The following is a 14336-nucleotide window of genomic DNA, read 5'->3' on the forward strand; positions in this document are numbered from 1 at the left end:
TATATAGGATATCATGTGTGACTCAGTCAACAGCAGATGAGTAGTTATTTCTACTCAAAACACAGCTTCAGTTGATGTGGATTGTTCAAATACTGTAAGAGAAATACATATTCTGTTTACTCTTATTCCACCAGTATTTTCAAAATATTCTGAGCTATCAGAAAAGTGAGGTCTATAAGAAAGCCAGAGCTCAGCCTGCTGCTATTCCCCACCTTCTGCTGCATGGTGAGCAGATTCATCCTCACATCCTATCAAAAAATACTGGAAAACAAACAATACTACTACTACTACTACTACTACTACTAATCTGTAAATAGGCTGCCAATTGATGATTTAATCCATTCACTGAAGGGTACACTAACCTATGGACCAGCACTAAACAGAATCGAGCATGGGAGGAAGGATGCTTTCTGGAGAGCCAGCTGCCGGGCTGGCTCAGCTTACCCATGGAACCTCACCCCAGGCACCAGAACTGAATGCTGCTTTTCTCTGATTCAGGAAGGTTTTTGCATTACTGTGAGAGATGGGTTTACTGGGTGCAAGGGAAGAGGGACACACTGCAGATGTGCAGCCCAAGGGGAAATGAACAGCAGAGCTTAAGACATACACAGTGGGAGGATTGCTCTAATACTGAGGGCAGTAGCTCAGGAAAAGGACATTTTGCTTGTCAGCTGTGCTTCACCCAGTTCCAACACACTGCTGGTGAGGACTGACACAAAGTACCTGCCACTAGGCTGTATTACAGGCGGCAGGAGAGTCACACTGCCAATAGCCACAAGTGTCTTTCCAGAGCAAGCACAGCCCAAAGAGAGCACCTTTCTGTCATGCTGAAGGTGCCCCAGGGAAGCAGAAACAGCAGGTTAATGTACCCAGCCCCTCAGTAAGTGAAGGGGGAGGCTGGCAGCCAGCAGCATTCAACAGCACTGCCTGGGGTGTGATTTAGTTTCTCAGATGATATAAGCAAACATAAAAGGATGTGGAGATATTACAGACAGGACATGCAGTGCAGCAGCAGGATTAAGCAGGGAGGAAGCTACATTTAAAAAGCACAAATACCATGTGATTGTACACCGATTTCAGGACAGCCAGTCCAAGCACCACCCTCCATGCCTGGGAACCTCTAAGGGCTTCACATCCAATCTGAATTTTACTCCTCTAAGAGCTATGAGCTGGGGCCTCTCAGGCTGCTCTGCTCCTACATGGGATGATCACATGTGGTGGCACTTCTGTATTCTGCCACGTTCAGCCTTGGTCCATGACAGGAGGGAGCAATAACAACAGGGACACAAGTCAATAGGCTACATCACACGTACATGTTATACTTACCAACTGCAGAGAGCGAGACTGTAGGCTTCCTAGTGTCTCTGAAACACAACATGGCTAATATGAGTACCAATAGCATAGTCCAGAAGGTCCTGCCTCCCCATTTAGCTCCTTGCTATTCCAGGAGTAATTACATTGCTGTCTCCTGGGAGCTAATGTGCTTTCTGGTTACCAAAATACACCAGGGTTAAATGGAATAAAGAAAGAGGTGACCAGCTGGAGGCCAAAAGCCATCCTGTCTTGCCACCACATACAGCAGTTTAGGACACAGGATGGAATAGGAGATAATTAGAGGGAAGAGGAACATGACTGGGCAGGCAAGAAAACTGGCTCACAAAGTGCTTCTGCAGTAAGCAACAAGACAGCCTTTGCCAGGAGGCAAAGGAAAGAGAGCTGTGGAAAATCTTGACAAAAGCTACTGATGTGTTTTCAAACCTTTGCAGACCCTGATTCAAGGCAGATGGAACAATGACCAGAGCAAAGACTTCATGTCTAGCATATAACAACAAAATCAGTAGAAAGTAAGCCCAGCTGTGTGCAGACTCTAGAGGCCAAACTCTGCAGCGGTAGAAGCCAGTGTGGCACCATGACAACTCCTAGCAGCCTGGACACAGCTGAAGGCAATAATTTGCTTCTCAGGAATTTACCTGCCCTTTCATGAAAAATGCCAGTGAAAATAAGGAATATTGTCTTCAGGTTTTTGTGTTTGCTGAAAACCAGCACATCTTCTGGAATGGAATGTACTTCTTCCCTCTAAGAATTTCTGCCTAATCAAAGTTATTTTGCATGAAAAATTAAGTGGGCAACTTCCAGCTGCCCTTACTGCAGGGCTACCTCTCTAGGGTGTCATTAAAGACAGTGATTTCAGGAGGATTTTAATTTGCTGGAGGCCAGCAGGCCCACAACCTCACCATCCCAGCAAGCTCAGAGACCTTACCAGCACAGGTGGGATGTAGAGGCTACTCAGAGACTGCCTAGGCAAGCATTTATGGTCAAGTGATACAGGCAGACACAAACCTTCAGAGAGCTCTATTTTTTTGCTTGGCACTAAGATAGTATCACAGGAAAACACAACCAACAGTTATTGTCTCTCTATATCTTTTAATTACACATTAATAATATATTGCCATTCTCAAGCACCATTTAACCAAGGATCTAAGAGCTTCATAGGAGCTAAACAAGCCTCAGGATAGCATGGTACAGTGGGGTTGTATAATTATCTTCCTATTACAACTCAGCAAGGGAGGCAGAGAGGAACCAAGTGACTTGCCAGCAGTCATAAAGAATTGCTGTACAGTCAGCGAAAGTACACAGCAGCCTCAGTGCCACCTCCTTGCTTCTCAGGTGTAAAATACGTAATTCCAATATTGGTGAGTTTGGGATATATAGTTGGAGATGCCCCTTAACCTGAAATGGCTCACTTCAAGAAATTTCACAGTAGAAAGCACCAGGAATCAAAGGAAAGCACAAACAGGAAAATGTTCGCAAATACCACTACCACTCTTACCACCACTGAGGGAGAGCTAGCAACAAGCAGTGAATTTAGTGTAAAATGGCTGCAGGATCTTGAAGTAGTGTTCATTCACTCAGCTAGAAACCCCAATAGATAGAACACCCTCAGTCTCCAGGAAAAGCGCCCAAGGAAAGATATGGTGTGGGTAGGGAATGAAGCTAGTCAATATTTTTTCAACAGAGGAGCATGACTATGAGCACCAGTCTGCTGCCCTTCACCGACTCTGGTTTGAAAACAGGGGAAGAGAAGTCATCTTTCAGATTACAGGATGTAGACAAAGCCCCTGCAAGCACAGCTGAAAAGCAGCACCCTTCAGTGCATGCTTTGCCCTGCCAGCTGCTACCTATGGAAAGGAGTGCAATGATTCCCCTGCACTGCAGGAACATACTGATTCTTACTTGATGTCCCAGATGTAGATATATGTGTCAACAGAACTGGTGACCAGCAGGTCTGGCTCAAACACTGCCCAGTCCAGGTCACTGCAAACACAAAATCACAGCAGGTCAGCAAAGGCAAGCACACAAAGTTTGCATCAACTTCTCACAAGCCCCCAGTCCATTTCTCTGACAAATTCATGGCCACTCCATAACATCTACTGAAATTTTCTAAGTAAAAAGCAAGATCTTAATAATTTCTCTAAGTAAATTCCAAGAAGTAATGAAATGGTTCTAAGTGAAATATCTGTGAAACATGCTCCTGACCCTGAACCTTAAAGCAATTATGCTTGTTCTTTTCCTTATCTTTATTATTATTACTGCTGGTAGCAGTAGTGGTTTTGTGTTATACCTTAGTTACTGGACTGTTCTTCTCAACCTGTGGGATTTACATTCTTTCAACTCTCCTCCCCATCCCTCTGGGAATGGATGGGAAAAAAATGGGGGGAGTGAGTGAGCAACTGCCTGGTTCTGAGTTGCCAGCTGGGCTTAACCACCACACAAGGACAGTGGCCTAAGCCAATGACACTGGAGCTATCAGAAGCTAAGCTGATATACTGGGGGAAGCCATGAGAGGGTGAGCGGCTTCACAGGTGATACTGCCTCCAAATGGGAAGGCAGTTCAGTCCAGAAAAGCAAAAACAGGCTCACAGCAGAGCACACCTGAACAAGGTGAGGACCAAAACACTCAGCTTCTGTGAAATGGTGCATCATTTTCCACCCAGCAGTCTGCAGCATAGCTTGTGTGCTCCTCACCTGATGACACGTGTGTGTCCTTGCAGTGATGTGCAAACTTCCCCATTCCCTTCCTTCCACTTATACAGGTCAACACGCTGATTGCTCTGAAATTAAACGGAAGAAAGGAGACAGTCAAACAAGGTAGGAATCTGTTTGTTAGAACCAGGTTCACTTTCAATGACTTCAGTTACCAATGAGTCACACCATGATTAGCAATGTCCTTGCTCAAAGCAGAAGAGCAAAGATGAAACTACAGGCTTCGAGGTCTCTCAAAAGCTTACACTTTAATTGCTTACACTTAAAAGTTGGAAACAAACAAGAACAAAGGGAAAAAAAAAAATCACAGTTCAAAATATTTCCATGAAATGATGTTCTCAGAGCTTTTATTTCCTAACAACACTCTGTAAATGCAGGCAAAAGGCATATAAATTCTCTCTGGAAGAATACCATACCAGTCTGTTCAGATGAGTTTTCAGTGAGGGGAATGATGGATCACAATTGGTCCTCCTCAACTCTTTCTCAATTCCCTTCTGAGATAATGAGGGCCATTGCCAAACACGAACAATATAGTCTAATGGCTTTAAGGTCACTTCCACCATTGCCAGCCCAGGGAAAAAAGCTTTCAAGTGCTTACCACTAACTGTAAACCACAGGAGCAAACCAGATGAATTAATTACAACAATATTTAGGGCTATCTCACTTATTCTAGGAATAAATCCTCCCTCAGTGCAGCCACACACAAAAGTTACTTGGAAGTAGCTATTGTGCTTTAAGTTCATATTCTGCCTCAACCAAGGTCCACCTCAGCCCGGGTAGACTCCAGTCTTTCTGGGGCAGGAACTGCCTTTTTGGGTGCATACACAGCACCAAGCACAGTGGATCTTAGGCCACAACTGGAAAATCATACTGATTCTGCAAAAACTTAAATAACATCATCAACCCCCTGATCTTCATTAGCCCCTTGTTTTCAGATTTACAGGTAGATGAGGGAAAAGATAATAGAGAAGATACTTACAGTTTTTGCTGCAGTTTTGTGGTGGTGGTGTTTTATTCTTCTACCCCAAAACTGCTTCTTATTAATTGGAACTTGCAGATAGATAAGACACTACAGCTTTCCCCAAAATGGAAGGTCTCCTTCCAACTCAGCAATAATATATGGCATTTCTCTAATAACTTACAAGAGCTTCGGGCAAGGAAAACTCCTTGCATGTTTCTCATTGACAGAAGGATTTAAGGGGTAGAGTGAAATTACCCAACAGGATTTATCCAGGACTCCAGAATTGGTGCTACAAGACAAATGATTACCAGGTCATCAGACTTTTAGTAGGGCATCTCAAATGGGAAGTGCTGTCCCTAGCACCAGGTGTGGTGAAATGACAGCTCCCTGCATCAGCAGCATTCTCTAGAATATGTTCTGCTCATGTAAGTATCAGTGTGCACTTCCAACAATTTCATCACCCTCTTGTTAAAGCATTTGTGACCACACAAAAGAAGTAACAAGGATTTAGGATTGAAAACAACAGCATTTCTTGAAACAACAGCTTAGGAGTCCTCAGAAATGTGCTCATGCCAAAGGGCAGACACAGTCAAGCACAGCAAGAGGATGTGTTTCAGCTCTTCTGGAAAGAAGCTAAAAAAGTAAGTCGTTATCCAAACACATGGACAGACTTCCCCTCTGCCTGCACCACTTCCAACTAACGGCACTGCAGACCGGATGAAACTGTTGGCAGAGAGAACACCCCCTTTTACTCTCCCTTTCCAACCTCAACGATACCCACAGCAGAGGGATAGGACCCTCAGGGCTGTCCACAACACCTGCATGGTATACTTAAACATACGACAAACTCAACAGCAGACTGATGGCGGAATGACAGCCAGCAAATCACATCTTCACAGTGCTGAATCCAAGCTGATTTAGTCTTCCCAATGCACATTCGCCCCCCTGAGGTATGGCCCTCAAACACATCCACACTGCTTCTAAACTTGACCTGGGACACACAGACCTGAGCATGTGGTGTAAGCCTGTTTTCCACTTCTAAACAAGACAGGCTAATAGAATTTAGGCTATTAGAATTTACTAACCCTAGGACGGGGCTGCAACACAGCAGCACCAAAATGCCAGCCAACTATAGGATGGATGGAAAGGAGGTGTTTCTGACTCAAAAGAGAGAAGCTGCCTGATCTCACCCTTTCCTGGGGTAATGGCTGGACTTGATGATCTTAAAGGTCTTTTCCAACCTAGTTGATTCTACAATTGGGTATTGCTCACCTCTTGTATGTCAGCAAGTACCTCTAAATGACCAGAGCATCTTAGTAGAGAATCAGAATCACAGAATAGTTTGGGTTGCAAGTGACATTGAGGTCATGCAGTTCCAACCCCCTGCCACAGGCAGGGACACCTTCCACTAGACCAGGTTGCTCTAAGCCCCATCCAACCTGGACTTGAATACTGCCATCTTCATTTATAAACAGGAGCAGCAAGGTTTGATGCCACCTACACCTAGTTTCAGTCTGTAAAGAGAGGGGCTCCTGTGTTTGCTCAGGGCAGAACAAGACAAGAGTGTGAGATGGGCACAGCCCCGGTTTACAGCAGGGTGCTGCTCAAATCAGTATTAACCAATCTCTCGATATTGCCTTCAGAGTGTGTTTGAAAAGAAGCTTTCCTGCTCTGCTCATGGGCTGCATAGCACATTTCATTACTTTGTTCTGATTTTCATAGACTGTATGCAGCAGTGGCACTGAAGGGCACCTTTTTGCAAGTTTTACTAACTCTCTACTGAGAAGCAGACAGCTGCTGAAGGCACCTTTAAGATACTAGTCAGTACTGCCAGAGCTGGGAGGAGACAGGCTGGGCAATTCAGACAGCAAACAAAGGCTCCTAACTGACAACACTGGTCCATTTTCAAGACTGTCTTTAATCTCAAGTTGTAAGTAAGAGCCAAAAGTTAAGTGACAGTCCAAGGAGAAAAATGAAAAAAATCCCAGAAAACCACCTTCTGCTAAGCATTTTCTCAAGAAAAATAGCTGAAACCTCTCTATTCCCAGCTATTCGAGGGCTCTCGGGCTATAAAAGCAGATGCAACATGGCAGCAAAGGCACCTCACCATGAGAACAGTCTGTGTCTGGCCAGTGCTGGTTGCTGCAGTGCTGTGGTTGATGGCCAAGGCTGCCATTAGCAGAAGATCAGGGCTCTGAGTGAACTATGTACAGAGCATGATAGACCGAGCAAAGATCAGAGCTAAACGCTCTGAAGTCTCACATGGCCACTACTGCTTCTTCAGGTCAGTCTATTTCTCCACACACTGAGTAAGAACTCTTTGCTGGCTTGGTCCCTGCCCATCTGCAAACCAAGACTGTTACAATGGTGAGCGAATATTGACTTGTGCTATTTACAGACTGTGTGGTGCACCACATCCCACCAGGAAGGTGAAAAGAAAACACCATAGAGTAAGAAATTCTATAAATCTCATACACAATGGAAGTTAGAAAGAAAGTGCATCCCCTTTTCCTTCCAGAAAAGGACCATTTGAATGCCAAATTTATTTGGGAAGGTGTTTTTATAATAGACAAGCAAGCAAAACTAGATGCAACACTGACTGACCAATAACTGAGAGCCATCAAGTCAAACAGCTCGCTGACAGTAGATCAGTGAGGCCTTGATCTTGCAATGCAACTTGCAAAAGCACACGTGTGTGAACTCCATACAGCCTTCCAACCCTGCAGAAGTCCACCCATGAAAGACAGGGGAAGATGGTAACTTACAGCTCTTAAACGAGGGAACTTACTGAAGCTGCAAAGTAGTACGCATAGCTGTCATGCGGGTTCCATTGCACTGCCCCTATGTCCCACTTGCTCTGTCGCGAGATCTTTCGATGCCCCTCGTTTGGTGCGTCCAGATTGACTATGTAGAGGAAACGGCGGCTGCAAGACACACAGACACAAAGGGGCTATATCACACAGGACTGATCTCAAAACCCCAAGCTCACACGGAGCTCACAGCTTTGTGCCTAGAACACTGAAGAAGAGAAGCCTTTCACAAGACAGATGAAGACTCTTCCTGAGTGCTACATTTGACCACATACTTCAGAAAGGGCTACACTGAAAAAAACTCAGAAAGACACACCGAAATTACAAAGGATCTGCAAATGTAATGGGTAGCTCTGACCACAGAAAGCCCCAGATAACCAGGATACAAAATGAAGCACTGAGAAATGGTGTAAGCACACCAAACATGCTTTGATGGCCTAAAGCTGCAGCAGCAGAGGCGAGGTGGCGCAGGGCGGGAGCACAACGGAATAGCTTCACAGGAGCCAGCTTCAGTTTGAAGAGATTGCTTTGAGCAGGAGTTAAGAAGCCCTGACAAACATCAAATGGTACTCTAGGTTACCCTGCTTTTGCAGGGGGGTTGGACTAGATGATCCCTTGAGGTCCCTTCCAACCCTTGAGATTCTGTGATTCTGCGTGGCTGCATCTTTCCACACCACACTGCTTGTGGGGCTTGATTCTGCAGACAGTACACCTGCACCTGCAGCTAGCTCAGCTGCAGCAGCTTACAAACAGGCATGGACACAATACTGCATGGATCTGGTTACATTACTTACCTGAGCTTACCCTATCTGCAGCAGAGATATGTTTGCAGGATGCTAAACCTGAGTTCATACAACCTGCTGGATGTGGCAAACTCTCCACAAAACTAGGAAAGGTACCATTCCTCCCACAGTGTGATTCATCTTACAAGCAAGATAAAGTGGCCACAAGTAATTGTGAGCCAGCTGAACTCTAATGGAAAACCAGCACCAAAACATATTGAACCATATATAATTAACCACACATCACACGTCAGCTGCATTGCAAGCATATAGCTGCTCTGAGCACTGTGAATCCTCTTAAGAGAAGGAACATAACATTATCTGCTGCCTTTCCAGACCAAAAGTCCTCAGGGCTCCTCCCTACTCCAAAAACCAAAGACGTTGAACCTTCTTAGGCTCTCACACAGCTTTAAAATAAAGGAGACAAATCCTCAAGGACTGCTGAGCATGCAAGAGAAACTTGGAATGTAGAGGGTGGATGCTGAATTGCAAACAGGCTGTCCCCAACTTGTGTTGGCCTAAATAAGCAAGCTGTGAAACTGGACAAGTGTAAGGAGGAAGGAGTATCAAGTTAGACCCAAGCCAGCTGCTGAGCTGGTTATTCCTGCACAGGGCTGCTGGGCTAAGGGTTTACATGGAAGAAAGCAGGCCCCTGAGCTGCACTAAAGGATCTGTTTCCTCTATGGCTGACCAAAGGTCAGCTGCACCCATGCAATCTGAATTTGAAGTGAATATCCTAATTGGTGTGGTAATTGTGTCATTGACAGTGGGACAGGAATAGCTGTTGGCACTGAAAGGCGGCAGCAGGGCAGGCAATTGCTGAGCTGGTTAAAAACTTGCCCTGGGGGTGTCTACGTAATGCCAAGCTCTCTCAGGAGCTCTGGCAGCTTGGCACCTACTGCTCTTGTTGAGTATCATCCGCCACTGAACCAGCAGAGGAGCAGGTCAGAGAGCTTGGCTCTCGTGCCCCAGTATACCATAAGAATATTTGCAGCAAATTTTGTCTTGAGGAAATTATTTAATCTGTATTTCAAGCAGAATCCAAACAGTAGTTCATGATGCTACACCTTCTACAGGTGGATTTGGGAAAGCACATATGAAGAAAGCCAGGAAAGTATTTTATTGTGATGCTATTTCTGGCTTTCCACTCTGTATCCCGTTGCAAATGTAACCCAGAATTCTTTTCCTCAAGCCATAAACAGAATTCAGCTACACCTTTCTGAAACAATACGTAAGCCCTTCACCTGAGGCCAACCTGAAGGCTGCCAATTTGGCTTGTGGAAATGGCTGTCATACGGTTCTAAAGGGGACTGTCACACTCACCCTGAGAGCACTGCATGCTGTCCCAGGCAATCCACTGACATCGCAGTCGCCTGTTGAAGAAACAAGAGAACAAAACTAAATTATACCTGTCAGGCCAGCTTTTCAGCCAGACACACAGCTTTGAGGAGGAGCTCAGGAAATCCTGCCAGCTCATCATCAAGGTACAGACTGCTCTGGTAAGAGTAAAGGCTGGTATCAGTCAAGCATGGTAGAAGTAACGTCCCCTTAAAGAAGCACAGAGGGCGATGGGGTGTAGCAGCTGATTTTGGGACGTAGGACGGCACACACAGAAAACATCTTTGTTAGAGTAAACTGAAGACAAGACCTGCCAGACCCCACTACAAGTACTGAGACCTTGCTCCCTTCTCTCCACTAGGGCAATCACAGCTGCAGCCTTTCAATCAGCAGTCTCTAATAATCCGTATTAATCAGCCTCTGCTCCTGCTCAGAAGCTTTTTCAGTCTCCCCCTCTTACATTGTAGGGCCAGATTTAATTATGTATGTTCTGGGAGACAGAATGCAATCATTTGTATACGGCTGGTCTCCAAAAATGAGAGATGGCTAAGAAGCATCAGAATTTAATTTGGCATTGCTTGTAAAGAAAGCCAAGAGATAACTTAAATGCTATAAGAAAAAAAGAACAGAGCGCTTGACCTTTTGTCTCCCATCTTTTTGTTCAGAATGGAATGGGATGATCACCTCATTTAATTCCCAACAGAATAAAGGAAACTTACTTGGAAAGCCAAACAGTTCAGCCCATAAGTACAGATATGACTTCAACGCAGTTTTTAGTGTTCACAGTACAAAAATCAGACTATGCCCCATATTCTTCAAACTGACTGCTATCATCTTCAAAGCTTCCTCTTATGAAGGCTCAGGATGTCCCTGTTACTGTTCAGGATTCTGCTAAGTACTCTCAGTGTGGATATATCAAGACAAGATGTCCCACAGCTACTGCTTATAAAGGAGACAAAATGGCAATCCCATTGGAATTCCATCACATGAGACAGAATAACCATTACAAAAACCTGTTTTTTTCAACCAGGGTTCCATCCCCTAATTCCAAGGACCCAAACTAAGGGAAAAACAGCTTCATGGGCTCATTCTTTGCTAGAGACCAGGAGTCCACATGGCAAAGAGCTTCAAATGCCTGCAGAGTTTCAGCACGAGTATGCAGTTAACCCCAGACTCACACCTATGCCCAGTCAAGCCGCTTTTGCTGTTCCAGGAACGGCCTGCCTTCACTGTTGTTTTTTTTTTTAGGTAACAAATCCAGTCTTCTGGCAAGGTTCTCCTAGACCTAAAATAATGCTGTAAAGAAGCAGCTGGTTTTAAAATCAGCTTGGTAAATAAATAATTCCAGCTCCCTACATTTCACAGCACCTTGCAAAACAAAGTGGGTTCTTAAATTTATTTAAAAAAAGGCAAGCAGGAGGAAGAACTTTCTCCAAACACACTTCTGAGGAATCATAATGAGGATCGCTAAAGCCATTACTGGAACCAGAACTTTCTCATACTCCATGCAGCTGTGGCTACCTTTCCTCAAGACAGAAGACAAACATCAATTTAACATGATAATTTCATATACAAAGTTTATTTTCCCTCATGTTGGCATCAGGATATCATAAACCCTTACAAATTTTTAATAATGAACATTGGTGAACTGTTTTTCCAAGCACCAAACATCATAAAATGCAATGAACAATCAGAATGAAGTAAAAAGCTTCATGTGTCAGGCTGCTACTCTGGCAAGTCACAAATGAATTTTATGGCAACAAACAGTTGTCTACAATACTACAGTCTTACCTAAGCAACAGAAAAAAAACAAACCAAACAGCTGCCATGTAATGTGCTTGGCTGATTGCTATGTCAGTCTTCACAGCATAAAGTTCCAGAAGCAGGGAACTGAAACTGAACAAACTGACCTGAAAGCAGTTTTTATCCCAAAACATCAGGATAGCTAGAATTGCTGTTTATGAGTAACAATTACGTGAATAAGCACAGTAGGAGTACTGCACATTTGACAACCAGCCCTGAGCCCACAGCCCAGGCAGCATCTCCTTAGGCTTCAAATGTCACTTGACTTCTGCTAAGCCAGGAAAAACGCCCTTTCATGTCTGAACTTCGGTTACTTCTGAACCTAGCTTCATTCTCTCCCACCAAAAGGCAACAGACCAACTCAATCTGCCAAGGCTATACGGCTTTTCAAGAAGTACAAATTCTTAGCATACCTAACTGGCTACCTACACACTGAGTTGCTACATACGGTACTATGTCATCACTGTTAGACATGGTGAGCTTTAGCCTCCTGTTGGTAGTACAGGCAGCCTGACAAGAGCCTGTGGGTCACATCTAAATCAGAAGAGCACAGAGACTGCCACCCCGTCAGCTTGTCCAGCAAGATGACACTTATAGGCAGTAAAGGCCCCATATTACGCAGAGATTTTCTGAAGTGTTAACAGGTTAGGTCCTTTAGTTTGTTCATCATGCCAGAGTGTGTCATGTGAAAAGACAACTGCTGTGCTTGCAGACACATACGGGCTATAAATGTAACCACTGCCCACTCCTTTGACTCTCGCTACCATTTACGTTGGATTTGGGGAAGGGATTTTGGAGACAGTGTGGCCTATAGGCAGAGCCCAAGCCCGGTACAGGATGACATGGCCAAGGTATTTCAAGGTATTTCTCAAGCTCAAGTTTCCCATCTGCAAAAAATGTTTGTGCAGACTCCGAAGAAAATCTCAAGGACAAACACAAATGAATTTAGCTTGATGCAGCAGCATAGCAGCCACTGCAGCTCTCTGGTTTTGTATGAGAGAGCAGGCAGGTCAGAACAGCTCTAGACAGATCACACCACAGTGAGCCAAAGGGACCAAAATACCTGTGGTTAACCTCTTTATTAAGGTATATGCCTGCACAACAGCAGGAATGAAATGAACTGCTGCGGAAGAGGATGGAAACACTTGTGTTCTCCCCTTCATACACCAGTCATTATGAATAAGCAATCAAATTGGGCCACGTATCTCCTGGGCTGGATGCAATCCGAATCTGTGATCTAAGAAGACATACGTGTTTTCCAAGAGCAAATCTTCAACAACAGACAAAACTGCTTTAACGTTTCTTAGGAGAGGAAAACAAACCTGATACAAAGCTTTTGCAGTATAAAAGCAAAAGGCTTTCTGAACTTAGAGAACAGGCTGGATGTAGCACAAGAGGATTCAATACCCTTACTTGCAATGGTGAATGCAGAGCTGATGTCGCCCCAGCACGCGAAACTAGAAAATGACAGTTTGCATACCTATGTTTGCTAATCTTTCTGGACTTCCTGCATAAGTTGATCATAGTTTACCCACCATATCCAGCCGTGCTAAGCGACTGTCACCCTAAAAACCCCCACACTTCTGAGGAAAGCTCCCTTGTAGCCAGCAACTTCAAAACCAAAAGCTGACCGTTTTACTATTTACAAGAAAATATAAACCACTTTTCTACCTAATCAAGCATCACCCAACAGTTTCAAATTAGAAAGGAACTATAAAGGTCTCAAACGAAAAATGTGAAAAGATGTGTGGGAAGTGGCAATATGTTCTATTGGGCCTGACATTACACTAAAGAAAAAAAATCTAAATAAGATTAGAAATAAAGTGCCTCATGAATCAAGGCATTATCTCCGCGCAAACAGCTCCGAGACTGGCTCAGTCCCGTCCGCCTACAGCCGGCCAAAGGCCCAGTGGGAAGGCCGAGCCCGTCTAGGCCAGAACCCCCTCCCCGCTCCTCACAGGAATGACCAGGCGCGCCCGGGTCAGCCCCACAAGGGCCGGTCCGAGCAGCAGCCGGTCCGAGCAGCAACCCCCGGCGGCGGCGGCCCCCCCGACCTGGGCGTCGCGGAACTCCACCACCACATTCTCGCTGCTCCAGCGCGCCGCCATCTTGGGCCGCCCCAGCACGAGCGGGGCGGGCAGTAGCGCGCCTGAGCAGAGCTGGGCGCCACGCGGGGAATGACGGGAAACGTAGTCCTCACTCACACACACACACACACACACACACACACACACACACACACACACATACACACCCCGGCGCCCCCGGTCGTGGCTCAGGTCCGGTGTACCGGGGACAGCGGGTCTCCCGCGACCGGCGCGGTCTCAAGGCGGGTGCGGCCCTAGCGCGGCCTGGCCTCCCCGGAGCGCCTAGCTGCGGCGTCGTCCGCGTGGTTACGGTCCCGCTGCAGGCCAGTGGGGTTGAGGGCTCTGCTTCGTGGGCAGCAGCCGAAGCGCGGTGTCTCCGTGATCCCCAGGGCCGCTGCGGGGGCGAGCGCAAGCCCAGGCGGCGGGTCCGGCAGCATCGCAGGGGTTAAGGGCGGCGGGCCGGGGGGCGGGGGAGGTTGGGGGCGGGAGCATGCGTGCTGCCGGCCTCTAT

At 45.8% G+C, this 14336-nt stretch overlaps 1 protein-coding gene across 8 annotated transcripts in view; it reads right to left on the reverse strand.

Annotated features, from left to right (window-relative positions):
• The window catches only part of WDR59 (WD repeat domain 59), a 50857-nt gene extending 36936 nt beyond the window's left edge, over positions 1-13921 (reverse strand). For 2 of the 8 annotated variants that reach the window (XM_061375844.1, XM_061375845.1), the window contains exons 1-6: positions 13793-13921; positions 9921-9970; positions 7794-7929; positions 4027-4112; positions 3235-3315; positions 1327-1364 (exon numbers count right to left, since the gene is read on the reverse strand). In XM_061375844.1, coding sequence (XP_061231828.1) covers positions 1327-1364; positions 3235-3315; positions 4027-4112; positions 7794-7929; positions 9921-9970; positions 13793-13846 — 445 coding nt within the window. In that variant the 5' untranslated portion in view covers positions 13847-13921. Of the gene's footprint in view, positions 1-1326; positions 1365-3234; positions 3316-4026; positions 4113-7793; positions 7930-9920; positions 9971-11726; positions 12007-13792 lie in introns of those variants that run through there. The other 6 variants (XR_009728844.1, XM_061375838.1, XM_061375840.1 and 3 more) reach the window with 6 other exon arrangements.
• Positions 13922-14336: the final 415 nt, after the last annotated feature.

This window comes from Neopsephotus bourkii, unplaced genomic scaffold (assembly GCF_033783945.1).
Source record: "Neopsephotus bourkii isolate Nb327-2 ecotype Australia unplaced genomic scaffold, CSIRO-AGI_Nbou_v1 NB_1678, whole genome shotgun sequence".
NCBI classification, from domain to species: domain Eukaryota; kingdom Metazoa; phylum Chordata; class Aves; order Psittaciformes; family Psittacidae; genus Neopsephotus; species Neopsephotus bourkii.